General features: G+C 36.4%; 1 protein-coding gene across 3 annotated transcripts in view; it reads left to right on the forward strand.

The window, feature by feature from the left end:
* Positions 1 to 14,683, forward strand: part of LOC123935910 (AP-1 complex subunit sigma-2-like) — a 28,937-nt gene extending 14,254 nt beyond the window's left edge. Inside the window, exons 5-6 of one of the 3 annotated variants that reach the window (XR_006817037.1) lie at positions 13,023 to 13,132; positions 14,545 to 14,683. Coding sequence is in view for 2 of the 3 variants with exons in the window: in XM_045996751.1 (XP_045852707.1) it covers positions 9,773 to 9,781; positions 10,569 to 10,616 (57 nt within the window). In the remaining variant the exon portion in view is untranslated. Of the gene's footprint in view, positions 1 to 9,772; positions 9,782 to 10,568; positions 12,414 to 13,022; positions 13,133 to 14,544 lie in introns of those variants that run through there. The other 2 variants (XM_045996751.1, XM_045996752.1) reach the window with 2 other exon arrangements.
* The last annotated feature ends 619 nt before the right edge of the window (positions 14,684 to 15,302 follow it).

Genomic DNA, 15,302 nt, shown 5'->3' on the forward strand with positions numbered 1-15,302 from the left:
TGCAAAGCTCCACTGGGAGTGCATTGAATCTGTGGATGACTTGTAGAGTTACGGATATCTTACCAGTGTTTTAGTATTTATTTAGATTTATTATCTTCCAGTTAGTGAACACTAGATGTTTTTCCACTTGTGTTTTCTTTAATTTCTTTTAACAAAGTTTTGTATTTATCAGTGTCTTTTACCTAACAAGTCTTTTATCTTCTTGTTGGTTAGTCTGTTCCTAAATATTTTACTTTTCCCAATGCTATTGTCAATTGGATTTTTTTTTTTTTTTAAGTTCCTCTTGAGATACTCATTTCTAGTGTGTGGAAATAAAAGTGATTTTTGCATGTTGATTGTTTTCTCTTGCAATTTTGCTCACTTTGTTGTTGTTTTTTTGTGTGGAATTTGTAGGGATTTTTACATAAGATGTACATTACAGTAGACATAATTTTACTTTTTTTTTCTAATCTGGATTTTTAAATTTTTTTTTAATTGCTCTGACTAAGACATTAAGGACTATGCTGAACAAAGTGGAGAGAATGGGCACCCTTATCTTATTCCATATCTTAAAGGAAAAGCTTTTACACTTTTCATCACTGAATATGAATGTGGACTTTTCATATATAGCCTTATTATCTTCTGTTCCTGAAATGTTGAGTATTTTTTTTTTTAAATCATGAAAGGGTATTAAATTTATCAGATGATTTTGTTTGCAGCAGTGGAGATGAGTATGTGGGTTTTTTACTCTAAATTTCTTTCAGTGTGGTTTCTTCCATTGATTGACACTGACATGTTGAATTAACATGATACTCTGTGAGTATATTGCACTTGGTTGAGGTATATAATTTTTTAATTTTGCTTTGAATTATGTTAGTAACTTGTTAAGGATTTTAAGATCAATATTTATCAGGGATACTCATTTGTAGTTTTCTTGTAGTGCCTTTGTTTGGCTTTGGTATCAAAATAATACTGGCATTGGAATAATTTTGGAAGGCGTTCTTTGCTTTTCGATTTTATTGAAGAGTATGAAGAGAATTGGTGTTCTTTAAATGTTTGGTATAAGTCAGCAATAAAGACATCACATACTGGGCTTGCTTTTCTTTGTTGGGAAATTTTGATTCCTGATTCAGTCTTATTAGCTATGGATCTGTTCAGATTTTTTATTTTTTTATAACTCTTGATAGGTTATGTTTCTAGGAATATATACATCTCATTTGGTTATCCAGTTTTGTTGGCACACAAGTTATTCATAGTATTTTCTTACAATTCTTTTTTTATTTTTTTAAAAAACCTTTATAATGACCTTTTTGATTTGATTTTAGGGACATGGATCTTTTTTTATTAATCTAGTTAAAATTTTGTCAATTCTTTTAAATTGTTTATTTAAATTCAATTTACTTAACATACTGTATTAGTTATACTTTCAGGGGTTGTCAATTTTGGTCTTTTCAAAGACCAAACTTTCAGTTTCTTTGATTTTCTGTATTTTTCCATTCTCTATGTTGTTTATATGCTGTAAATCTACTGTTTTTCTCCCTTCTCCTAGCTTTGGATTTAAGTTTGTTCTTTTCTTTGTTCTGTAAGGAGTAAGTTTAGGTTGTTGGTTTTGAGATCTTTTATCTTTTTTAATGAAAACTTGTAGCAAAAACTAGAATTTTAACATTGCTAAAAACTTTATCCTGTAAGTTTTGTGTTTGTTTTTTTGGTGTGTTTTTAATTGAATTTATTTTTCATTTCTTAATATTTTTTATATTTCTCATTATGTATTTATATTTATTTGTTTATATTTATATTATATATAATTTATATTTATATATTTATTTATATTTATTTTCTTAATTTTTTATATTTATTTGTTTTAATTTGTTTTTCTTCTCTCAAGATAGTTTTTAATTTCTTTGATTTACTCTTTGATCCATTGGGTAGTTAGGATTATATCATTTAACTTTGTGGATTTATTTGTGGATTTTTCTGATTTCTTCAGCTATTGATTTCTAGCTCGATTCACTGTGACAGGAAAAGATAATTTCAAATGTATTAAGACTTACTTGGTGGTCCAGTACATGGTCTTATGTGCACTAGAGAAGAATACATACTCAGGTGTTGGTGGGTAGAGTATTCTTGTCTTTGTCTTTTAAGTCCACTTGTGTCATAGTATTTATTGTTCAAGCTCTAAATTTTCTTACTGAGCTTCAGTCTGATAACGTGTAGAGTGGCAATAGTATTTTTTTCCTCAATGTAATTACTGAAAAATGTAAATAGGCTCACCTGGGTGACTCAGTTGGTTGAGTGTCCAGCTGTTAATTTTGCTTCAGGTTATGATCTCAGGGTGGTGCAGTTGAGCCCTATCTGCAGCTCTACATTGGGTGTGGAACCTGTTTCAGATTTTCTCTCTCTCTCTCTCTTCCTCTGGTTTTTTGAGCTCACTTTGCATTCTGTGTCTTTTCCTGTAATCTCAAGGTACCCATGGGTCTGCAGCATCCCTACAACTTTTCACACACCATAGCACCTTCCTTTATTTTAAGTAGCCTCCAACTTGATATCCAAATTATGACACTCTTCCCATCATCATTTGAGTTAAGTGAACAGATACCATTCCCTGGATTAGCCCCATACAAACCAGAATATTACAAACAAGTTCCAAATTTGTTCTTCTAACCCAGAGGAGGACCAGAAATGGGGTGGCTTTTTCTCTACTGGGGTTACTACTGGTTTTAGCTTTGCTGGGGAAACATGTAATTTAAGGGTAAGGTGAAGATGTCATGAAATTTCTTATATTTGAGTTTAGCTTTTGCTTGTTTTAGTGTTTGTTTGGTTATTGCAGCTTCCTAACTGGCTCTTAGAGTTAATTGTCTCAGTGATAATTTGGTTTTGTTATTGCTTATTGGTGTAATAATGGGAAAACAAATGCCTAGAGCTCTCTAGTTCACAGTCTCTCTTTTATTCCTCTCCAGATGTCTTTATCTGCGGGTCCCGGGGTGGCTCAGTGGGTCTAAGCCTCTGCCTTCAGCTCAGGTCATGATCCCAGTGTCCTGGGATCGAGCCCCACGTTGGGCTCTCTGGTTAGCAGGGAGCCTGCTTCCTTTCCTGTTTCTCTGCCTGCCTCTCTGACTACTTGTGATCTCTGTCAAGTAAATAAATCTTAAAAAAAAAAGTCTTTATCTGGCTTTGGATCAGAATAATGGTAGCTTCATAATATAAGTTAGGAAATGTTCTTTTCTTCTGTTTTTGCAAAAGTCTCAGTTTCCCAAGAAATCTCCTATAGCTTTCCCTTAAAGCCTTAAGTAGTCCTTTGTAGGTCTTACCTTTGCCCCCAAACACTTTGCTAGTTTGCTTTATAGTTTTCGCTGAAACCCCAAATGAAAGCCGTTTTGCTGCATGAAAGAGCCTTAAATCAATTTTTCAGAGAGCCTGCAGACAATTTAGTACAGATATAGGCTGTACTTTATAAATAAGTTCTACTTTGCTCCTTCGAGAGTCAGAGATCAAGGTACTATGTAGCTAAATGCCTATCTGTATTTCAGAACTGCCACTGTGCCCTATAGGGAGTGCGAGGGAGTATAGAAAACACTACAAAACTTTCATACTATTTTCAAGTTACCTTTTTCTTCATTCAGAATTTACTTAGTTCCTGTAAACTTGACTGGTTTCCAGTATCCTGACAAAATTGTTTTTTGATAGTTCAGCTTGTTTTTTGAAATTTCTTTAGAGGAATGATAGGTTGGCCCTGCCTATGCTACCATTTTGCTGCTATCACTCCCTAATTCTTAATTTTCCTTTGACTCCAAAGATGTACTAATGTCATGAAGATCCAGAATACTGAATTTATACTTACCCCATTATAATATTTTCTTGATACAAAGAGAACAAAATGAGTTGGTTAATTTGAGGGTGTATATATCATTTAACCAGAAATGAATCTTAAATATTTAAATGTAATTAAAGTATTTATTTTTGGCCAAGTCTTTCAGAGAAGGCTTTTTTTTTTCTTTGCATGGTTTCTTTAATTTTTTATTTTGTAACATTTTATTTATTTTAAAAGAGAGCAAGAAGGAGAGGGTGAGAGAGAATCTCAAGTAAACACCATGCTGAGTGCAGAGCCAGACGTGAGGCTTGATCCCAAGACTGAGAGCATGACCTGAGCAGAAATCATGAGTCAGATGATTAACTACTTAAGCCACCCAGGCAGCCCATGGTGTCTTTGTTGTTGTTTTTTGTTTTTGTTTTGTTTTGCTGCTGTTTTTTGTTTTTATTAATTTTTTAATTTTTTTATAAACATATAATGTCTTATTAGCCCCAGGGGTACAGGTCTGTGCATCACCAGCTTTTACACACTTCACAGTACTCACCATAGCACATACCCTCCCCAGTGTCCATAACCCCACCACCCTCTCCCTACCACCCCCCCACCCCGGCAACCCTCAGTTTGTTTTGTGACATTAAGAGTCTCCTATGGTTTGTCTCTCACCCAATCCCATCCTGTTTCATTTATTCTTTTCCTGCCCCCCAAAACCCCCACATTGCATCTCCACTTCCTCATATCAGGGATATCATATCATAGTTGTGGTTCCCTGATTGACTGAGTTCTCTAAGCATAATACTCTCTAGTTCCATCCACGTCGTCGCAAATGGCAAGATTTCATTTCTTTGGATGGCTGCATAGTATTCCATTGTGTATATATACCACATCTTTATCCATTCATCTGTTGATGGACAGCTAGGTTCTTTCCATAGTGTGGCTACTGTGGACATTGCTGCTATAAATATTTGGGTGCATGTGCCCCTTCAGATCCCTACATTTGTATCTTTAGGGTGAATACCCAGGAGTGCAATTGCTGGGTCTTAGAGTAGCTCTATTTTCAACTTTTGGAAGAACCTTCATGTTGTTTTCCAGAGTGGATGCACCAGCGTGCATTCCCACCAGCTGTGCAGGAGGGCTCTCCTATCTCCACACCGTCTCCAGCATCTGGCATTTCCTGACTTGTTAATTTTCACCATTCTAACTGCTGTGAGGTGGTATCTCATTGTGGTTTTGATTTGTATTTCCCTGATGCCGGATGATGTGGAGCACTTTTTCATGTGTCTGTTGGCCATCTGGATATCTTCTTTGTAGAAATGTCTGTTCGGGTCCTCTGCCCATTTCTTGATTGGATTATTTGTTCTTTGGGTGTTGAGTTTGATAAGCTCTTGCTGTGACTGAGGTGGAAGAGGTTGCTGCCTGTGTTCTCTTCAAGGATTTTGATCGATTCCTTTCTCACATTGAGGCCCTTCATCCATTTGGAGTCTGTTTTCGTGTGTGGTATAAGGAAATGGTCCAGTTTCATTTTTCTGCATGTGGCTGTCCAATTTTCCCAGCACCATTGATTGAAGAGGCTGTCTTTTTCATTGGACATTCTTTCCTGCTTTGTCAAAGATTAGTTGACCATGGAGTTGAGGGTCTATTTCTGGGCTCTCTATTCTGTTGCATTGATCCATGTGTCTGTTTTTGTGCCAGTACCATGCTGTCTTGATGATGACAGCGTTGTAATAGAGCTTGAAGTCCGGAATTGTGATACCACCAACTTTGACTTTCTTTTTCCCTGTTCCTTTGGTTATTTGAGGTCTTTTCTGGTTCCATATAAATTTTAGGATTATTTTTCCATTTCTTTGAAAAAAATGGGTGGGATTTTGATAGGGATTGCATTAAACGTGTAGATTGCTTTGTAGCATAGACATTTTCACAATATTTGTTCTTCCAGTCCATGAGCATGGAACGTTTTCCCATTTCTTTGTGTCTTCCTCAATTTCTTTCATGAGTACTTTGTAGTTTTCTGAGTATAGATTCTTTGCCACTTTGGTTAGGTTTATTCCTAGGTATCTTACGGTTTTGGGTGCAATTGTAAATGGGAATGACTCCTTATCTCCTACTTCTGTGCTGTTGGTGTATAGAAATGCAACTGATTTCTGTACATTGATTTTATATCCTGACAATTTACTGAATTCCTGTACAAGTTCTAGCAGATTTGGAGTGGAGTCTTTTGGGTTTTCCATATATAGTATCATATCATCTGCAAAGAGTGATAGCTTTTTCTTTGCCGATTTGGATGCCTTTAATTTCTTTTTCTTTGTGATTGCTGAGGCTAGGATTTCTAGTACTGAGTTGAATAGCAATGGTGATAATGGACATCCCTGCCATGCTCCTGACCTTAGCAGAAAAGCTTTCAGTTTTTCTCCATTGAGAATGATATTTGCGGTGGGTTTTTCACTGATGGCTTTGATAATATTGAGGTATGTGCCCTCTATCCCTACACTTTGAAGAGTTTTGATCAGAAAGGGATGCTGTACTTAGTGAAATGCTTTTTCAGCATCTATTGAGAGTATCGTATGGTTCTTGTTCTTTCTTTTATTAATGTGTTGTATTACATTGATTGATTTGAGGATGTTGAACCAACCTTGCAGCCCTGGAATAAATCCCACTTTGTCGTGGTGAATAATCCTTTTAATGTACTGATGGATCTATTGGCTAGTATTTTGGTGAGAATTTTTGCATCTGTGTTCATCAAGGATATTGGTCTGTAATTCTCTTTTTTGATGGGATCCTTGTCTGGTTTTGGGATCAAGGTGATGCTGGCCTCATAAAATGAGTTTGGAAGTTTTCCTTCCATTTCTATTTTTTGGAACAGTTTCAGGAGAATAAGAATTAATTCTTCTTTAAATGTTTGGTAGAATTCCCTTGGGATGCAGTCTGGCTCCGGGCTTTTGTTTGTTTGGAGATTTTTGATGACTGTTTCAGTTTCCTTACTGGTTATGGGTCTGTTGAGGTTTTCTATTTCTTCCTGGTTCAGTTGTGGTAGTTTATATGTCTCTAGGAATGCATCCATTTCTTGCCAGATTGTCAGTTTTTTGGGCGTAGAGTTGCTCATAATATGTTCTTATACTTATTTGTATTTCTTTGGTGTTGGTTGTGATTTCTTCTCTTTCATTCATGATTTTATTTATTTGGGTCCTTTCTCTTTTCTTTTTGATAAGTCTGGCCAGGGGTTTGTCAATCTTACTAATTCTTTCAAAGAACCAGCTCCTAGTTTAGTTGATTTGTTCTATTGCTTTCTTGGTTTCTATTTCCTTGATTCCTGCTCTGATCTTTATGATTTCTCTTCTCTTGCTGCATTTGTGCTTTCCTTTTTGTCCTTTCTCCAGCTCTTTTCGGTTTAGGGCTAGGTTGTGTATTTGAGACTGTTCTTGTTTTTGAGAAAGGCTTGTATCGCTATATATTTTCCTCTCAGGACTGCCTTTGCTGTGTCCCACAGATTTTTGAACCATTGTGTTTTCATTATCATTTGTTTCCATGAATTTTTCAATTCTTCTTTAATTTCCTGGTTGACCCATTCATTCCTTAGAAGGATGCTGTTTAGTCTCCATGTATTTGGGTTCTTTCCAAATTTCCTCTTGTGATTGAGTTATAGCTTCAGAGCATTGTGGTCCGAAAATAAGTAGGGAATGATCCCGTTCTTTGGGTATTGGTTGAGACCTGATTCGTGACCCAGGATATTCCGTAGAATGTTCTATGTGCACTAGAGAAGAATGTGTATTCTGTTGTTTTGGGATGGAATGTTCTGAATATATCTGTGATGTCCATCTAGTCCAGTGTGTCATTTAAGGCCTTTATTTCCTTGTTGATCTGTCCATCCTTGTGTTAATGTCCCTTACTATTATTGTATTATTATTGATGTGTTTCTTTGATTTTGTTATTTGTTTATATAGTTGGCTGCTCCCATGTTACGGGCATAGATATTTAAAATTGTTAGATCTTGTTAGACAAACCCTTTGAGTATGATACAGTGTCCTTCCTCATCTCTTATTTTAGTCTTTGGCTTAAAATTGAATTGATCTGTTACAAGGATTGTCATCCCAGCTTTCTTTTGATGTCCATTAACATGGTAAATTGTTTTCCACCACCTTGCTTTAAATCTGGAGGTGTCTTTGGGTCTAAAATGATAGTCTATCTTCCTGTGGCTTTGGATTTTCTCCACCAGTCCTGTCTTTCAGAAAGTGGTCGATTTTCTGTTTCTAGAATTGTTGCTCTTCTCTTGAATCTTCTGTTGGATTTGTAGGTGTTTGGAATGGTTTGATAGCTATCTAGCTGATCTCCTGCTACCTGATGTCATCTCAGCCTGCTACTTCTCTGCCATCTTGACTCCTCCCCTAGAGATGGCTTTTAAGGTTGTTTTCTCTTACAGTGAAGAGGGTTTTTCCTCCCAACTAAAGGTGAATGACCTTCAGAGTTGATAAATGTTAACTTTTTTTATTTTAGTAGAATAATTATTGCCTATAAGGAATATTCTGGCTTATTATCAATTCTTGTCTAAAGTAAAAAGATCTACTTATCTATGTAGTTGTAGAGATGGCTGGAATTATCTCATTCTGTAAGTGTTCATATAGGCTTGTTTATTCTCTCTCATAATAAGTCTCTTACAGAACTTTGAAACTTTGGATAATGAATTAATATCCAGAATATATCAAGAATTCTTAAGAACTCAACAAAAACTGATTTTTAAAAATGGGCAAAGGACTTGGTAGACATTTTCCAAAAGAAGACATACAATTGGACAACTAATATATGAAAAGATGCATAATATCACACTGCTCTTCAGAACTGAAAAGCACTATGACGTACTACCTTATACATAGTAGGATGGCTAGTATCAAAAAGAATCTAACAGCTGATGATAAAGATAAGGGAAATTGAACCCCTTATACACTTAGTGGGAATGCAAAGTAGTATAGAAGTTCTTCAAAAATTAATTATAGAACTACTATATGATCCAGCAATCCCATTTCTGTGTGTGTATCCAAAAATGAAACACTATTCACAATAGCTAAGATGTGAAAACAACCTAAATTTTCATCAGTAGATGAATATCTAAAGAAAGTGTGGATATATACAAAGGAATATTTAACCTTAAAAAAGAAGGAAATTCTCAATATGTAACAGCATAACTAACCTTGAGGATGTTTAGGATAAATGAAATAAGCCAGTCAGAAACACAGATTAAAAGTTCAAAAACTAGTAGGGTATAGGAAATCTTACTTGTATTTATAATTTTGTCACATTTGCCATTTATATTTTCATATTACATGAAAAGTAATTGTATCACAAGAGAGAGCACCAAATATTTCATTAAATTGTTAACTTTCATTGGGATATTATGATTTTTAATTATGTTTTTATATTATAAAATATTAAACCTTTAATATTGGATGTGCTTTTTTAAAAACATGCATCATATTTCATATAAAAGGAAAAGTACACGAAATTCATTAATATCTAGAGACTTTAATGCATGAGTTAAGTTACAATTAAACAGTAAATTCAAAAGTTATTCAAACTGGTTTACCACTAAAAGAGGCCTTTGAAAGTATTTACCTAAACACTAGTGTTATGGACATATACAGTTGATCCTTGAACAAGGGATTGAACTGTATAGGTTTGATTGGTGGATTTTTTTGAATAAATATAGTCCTGTCTTCTTATGATTCTTTAATAACAACATTTTCTTTTCTGTATATAATACAGAATAGATACAGAATATGTGTTAATTATTTATATTATCAGTAAGCTATTAGAATTATTTTATTTGATAATCTCAGTGCATGGGGTAAGTCCTGTTTTTGTTTTCCACAAGCAGACCATAGTTAAGTAGTTAAATAAAGATTACAATGTTTAGTGCTCTAAACTCATTAAATTTAATATTTTAACAATTTGTGGTTTTATATAATTTGTATTTTCTGTTTTGTGCTATACCATGATTAGGATGCAAAAGTAAGTTTATGTATTTACTTGATGGATATTATAAAATTAAACTTTTTTTTTTCCATTAACATACAGTTCACCTTTAAATTATAAAACTGTTGGTAGTAAAACCTGAAATTTTACTTACTTGGTACCTTTTTTTTTTTTAATGTGCAAAACCAGCCATCACAGAAATTTTTCAAAATTTTTCTTAATACTCTTGCTTTGGTTTGTCCTCTTTGAAATTTAGCAATGACTAGCAGTTGTTAAATAGGACTTTTTGTCCCATTGCCTCTACCATTTCTCTGTGTTGCCTCTACCATTGCTATTGGTTGCTTCTGACATGGTTGAGGCAGTAACTATTTTCAAAGGTTTTCCACTGTGAATAATTAATTTAGCAAAAGTAAAAAAATATATGTATATGTATTTTTGTAAAATGTGACCAGAAAACAGCATGAAAAACAACTTTTAAAGATTTATGGAAACAGTAGTTTTTGTTTGTTTGTTTCTTTCAATTTGGAGAAGAGGATTTCACTTTTAGAGATTGCTGGTCAGTTTGCAATTTTGTGTTATAGAGTATGTTAGGTAATCTTTAGGTATTTGATGAATGTTGATCCCAGATGTCTTGGACCCCAAACCCTAAATAATCACTAGCTATCACTAGTAGAGTACCCTATAATCCTGAGTTGCTGTTTTTTTTTTTAAGTTTTCTATTTTGCTTTCTTTATTCTTCTAAGCATGTACATCCTTCCATGTCGATTTCACACTTTTAAACCTCTCCAGATACCCTTACCAATCTCACATTTTCCCTCCACAGGAAGCTGAAACCCCACGCAGTGTTCTTGAAGAAATTGGACTGACATAACTCTCATCCCTGTTGATAACTTCTTGGGGCATTTCACACACCGTAGATGTCATTGCTGTACTTCTCAGAGTTACCTAATAGTGTTTGTTAAATGATGTCATTGTTACTGTTTCATAAGCCACTTCTTCAAACCTACACAAAAACATTTTTGTTGTTGTTCCCCAGAGGAAACTTTGGTTAACCAATAAATAAGTTACTTTAAATATGAATTAGCCCGATGGAGCACAGAAAAGATGCCTTTTATGGATATTTAGTTTGAACGTTCTTTTAAATGATACACACATATGTATATATATAAAATTTAGGTGATATACATTTATTACATTACTGTTTTTGGCAAAGAAATCTGAAATTAAATAATGTGGGAACTAGTATTATAACTAAAAACCAAAGAAGCATTTCAGTATATATATTGGTGGATATGCTGCAAATTAATGAAATTTTAACTCTACTAGAACTTAATATGTGTATTGTATATGTAACAATCTGTATATATTAATATATTATATATTATATCCATATTATATATAATACATATTAATATCTATATATTAATATGTAACTTAATATGCATATATTAAGTTCTAGTAGAGTTATACACACACACACGTATACATAACAAAGACCTGTTCGAAGTTATGTATCTTAAGACACAACCAATTCCACATAATTTAAGTGACTTTGTTAGAACAATGTTACTTCACACTAAATATTATCACTTAGGAATTCTGAGCCTGCGGCCAGATAGGTTGTTTCATGATAATACTTTTTTTTTTCTTTCTGTAGCAAGAACATATGACTATGAGGGTTCTTTGTGATCATAATCATTTGGTCACTTACTTGTTTTAATATTATAAGAAAAAGTGGAATGGCTGTCAGGAATTTTTCATAACACTATTTTGACAAGATACTTTGTTCTTAACCACAAAGTGTTGCAGAACTTACTGTTTAAAGCATGAATGTTCCTTTCGGTGTGCTTGTTAACAACCAAATTTATTTTGCCTCCCTGCTACTCTGCTGCTTCCCTCCACATAGAAGTACTGCATACTTTAGGAAAATTTCCTTCTGTGGCATGTGACGTTTTTCTGAGTATCAAAAGGCTTAAAAACAAAAAACACCTCTCAAGTAAGAGTTGAATGAGCTAAAACAGCATTAGTAGGGGCGCCTGGGTGACTCAGTGGGTTAAAGCCTCTGCCTTCATCTCAGGCCTTGGTCCCAAGATCCTGGGATTGAGCCCTGCATCGGGCTCTCTGCTCAGCAGGGAACCTGTTTCCTCCTCTCTCTGCCTGCCTCTCTGCCTACTTCTGATCTCTGGCTAATACATAAATAAATCTTAAAAAAAAAAACAAAACAGCATTAGTAGTGCCTATATTTTTAAAAGTTCTATAACTGTCACTTTTACAAATACTTGTATGTATGTAAACATGTCTTCACACTTTACAATTTTATGTGCTCTGTGCTGTGTTTAATCGTTCTTGTGCTGATATTCAGTCTGTGTAGCATTGTCTTGCCACATTACCAATTGGTTGTAATATTTAACACACCATTCTAGGTTTTTATATGTTTCTGAAAGTAGTTAAGCTAGGGAGAGTTTGTTAAGGAAGCTCTTTAATTTTTTTTTAGTAAAATGTAAAATACTCGGTTCCATTTGAATGTAGAGTTTGTTGTAACACACAAGATAAGTGGGGATTTAAGGAGTTTGCATACACTTAAAGTTCATTTAAGAATGGTAATTCTTTGGTACCAGAATTGTGTCTATGTATTTTCAGTCAATAAATGCCTCTTTTAAAACTTTGATGTAATTGACTCTCTTTTTGAATGAATAACTTAGATTATTCCAGGCAGTGAAGGAGAATTTGATTCCTACCCTTTTTTTCCCAATGATGAGGGAACAGAAGGCTGGCTGAGGACAAAGCAAAATCTGACACCCTCCAACCTTCCCCCACCCCCTATATTCCTGGGTAGGACATAAATGACATTCTTTAGGAATCTCCCACCCATCTTACTGTTAGTACTTTGCTAGAGGGCAAAATGACACTGGCAATAGCAGGATCTCTGGTATCTGGTATCCTGTAGGTCCTCTTTAGCATATGAAAGTTCTATTGAAACCTCCCTTTTCCTTACCTCCCCCCACTCCCACAGTACATAACCTGCCACCCCTCACAACCCCAGGGCAGCGGCTCTTCCTGCCCCTGGGTCCTGTCCCCCTTTAATAAACCACCATTTTGCACCAAAGATGACTCAAGAATTCTTTTTTGGTTATCAGCTCCGGACCTCACCCACTGAACCTCAGTTATATTTTAAAACCATCATTAGGTGGCCAACATTGGCCTATGAGTTTACATTTGGATTCTGAGTGTAAAATTGGTAAGTGCTTTCTCTATTCTTCACTTACTCTCATTTCAGGGCCTTTTCTGAGAGTATGGTGTTATTGAACACTTGCATGTGGATTGCTCCGGCTGTAATCCTCTAGCGCATGGCAACTCTACGGGGAGGAGAACGTCTCCCTTTTGGCTGTAAGTTACCCTGGCCGGAATGGTAGTAAGACCCAGAAACTTGATGCCCTCTCTTTATTTCTGTGATTAAATAAAGTTGTCTCTCTTGTGCATGGAACAGCCACCTAAGTCACCAGGATGGCTGCCAGTCTTGACTCCCGTGTGACGTTTCCTCCTGATTGATCTAATGTGATCCCCTCCACATCCCTGGTCTAGCCACTTCTGGCCACAGGGCGTCCACTAGGAGTTGGCTGAAACCAGTACCCAATTGAATTAAAACGCAACCAGGGACCATTTCCTAGGGAAGTTGGCTGTAAGGACCACATGTGTTGGAATGTTGCATGGACCACGATGTATTTCAGTCTTTACTGTTTCTTGTCAGTGTCTTCTACAAACTACTTAAAGCTATGAAATTGGTTAATTTCCCCTTATAAAAACTTTTCTGGTATTTCCATGGGTTAAAATAGCAACACAGTATGCAATCTTCAGGACAGACCATGGCATAGCATGGCACAGTCATTTGGTCCATTTGCCAGGCACACATCGGCAGCCTAGGATGTAATGGGGAAGGGTAGGGGAGCCAGCAACCCTCCAGGGCCTTTTATGGTGGGAATGCCTTCCAAGGGAAGGCAGGATCGTGATCAATAGCGATGTCTTGTTGAGGGATGCCTCCGGTCGCTTTTGGCACAAGGGAACCTGTGTGGGACGCTACCCAGGTGTCGGGGGGATTTGTAATGGACCTTCTTTACTTTTCTGGGAGCATGGCCTCGGTGGGCTTTTTCAGTTTCCAAGGACTCTCTACCTCGGGGTGCTTTTTAACCCACTGGAAATAATTTGGATTGCAAAACTTAGGAAAGGACTGAGCTCTGGTAACACTACATGGCCTCACTAGGAAATTTCAGTTAGATCTCCTCTGCAGGAAATAGGGCGAATGGACCTAGGATACCTAGGCCTTCATTGCTCTACACCAGGACCCCGACCTAAGGGTCTTTTGCAGTGTGTTTGCCGGAATGAGTCAGCTAGTAAACTCCCTCCTGACACTGGATGATAATTATGTAGATAGGCCTCTTGGTAAACCCCGGTTGCTGGAGGATACACAGGCCATCCCTAGCAAAGGGACTATGACTTTATCTGTCCTCCTAATAGATGTGAGGGCTTCTCCCTCACTCATTTCCCTTGTTAATGGCTATAACTGGAGCCAACTGGGTTAGTTTAGACTAACTTGAGATGGAGACTTTAAGGAATATCCCTTTGTTTCAGGGAAATTCCCTGTCTTTAGCAGAGACGGACTGCTTACCCCCTCCCCCATTGTTGGAGGGAAAACATCACGTATGCTCCTCTCTTGGGGTTGATGAGCTCTAAAATGGGAATCCTTTCTCTGCCTTCTGGCAGCACTTTGTTTCTTCTGTCTCCCCCTTCTGTTTCTGCACCAGCTTGGGTGTGGCCTGCATAACTGGCCTCTAGACCATTCTTGTGCCTCCTGCACCACGGCTCCTTCTCTCTTCCCTGTCAAGACCAAGAAGAGCACCCCCTGGACCTAACACCACCCCCCCTCCAGATTTCCCCACCCGTGTCTCAGGTAAATACTGAAAATGGGGTGAACCCAGGTGGAACATAAATCAGTATTTAAACTAAGTTAAGTTTATTGGTTTAATTAAGATAGACATGTCTTTGAAGTTACAGCAGTAAATGTGAAGCTTTTATCAAGGTCTACTGAAGGTCAGATAACCTCATGTTAACTGTTGGGTCATTCATCAAATAGATGACTAAACTGATGGTTCATTGTCTGCCTCAGAGTTTTCATGGTTAATTGTTAACATGGCTTTCAAACTCTTCGGTAACCTGAAAGTTTATAAAGTTTTGCTTGGATGACAAATGGAATTAAATTCATGCACATCTAGGTCTTACTGTTAGGGTACGGAGTCGACCACCCCTCAATGAGACAGAGAACACTCTGGATGCAAGTCATGCAGCGAGGTTTATTTCCAGCCAGCTGGGGTCCAAGTATCTGCCCGCCACAGCGGGTTTCAACAAGGGTTGAGCTCTGAAAACCAAGGGTTTAATATAGCATTTTCAAGGCACTTTTTCATAGCTACATACATATCTTGTGCCCCACTTTGACAGTTTAACTTTGTTTAACTTTTTGCCACTCCGGCGTCACCCTGACGGTTAAGTGAGATTTAGGTTTAGA

The sequence above is a fragment of the Meles meles genome, chromosome Y (genome assembly GCF_922984935.1).
Source record: "Meles meles chromosome Y, mMelMel3.1 paternal haplotype, whole genome shotgun sequence".
Lineage (NCBI taxonomy): Eukaryota > Metazoa > Chordata > Mammalia > Carnivora > Mustelidae > Meles > Meles meles.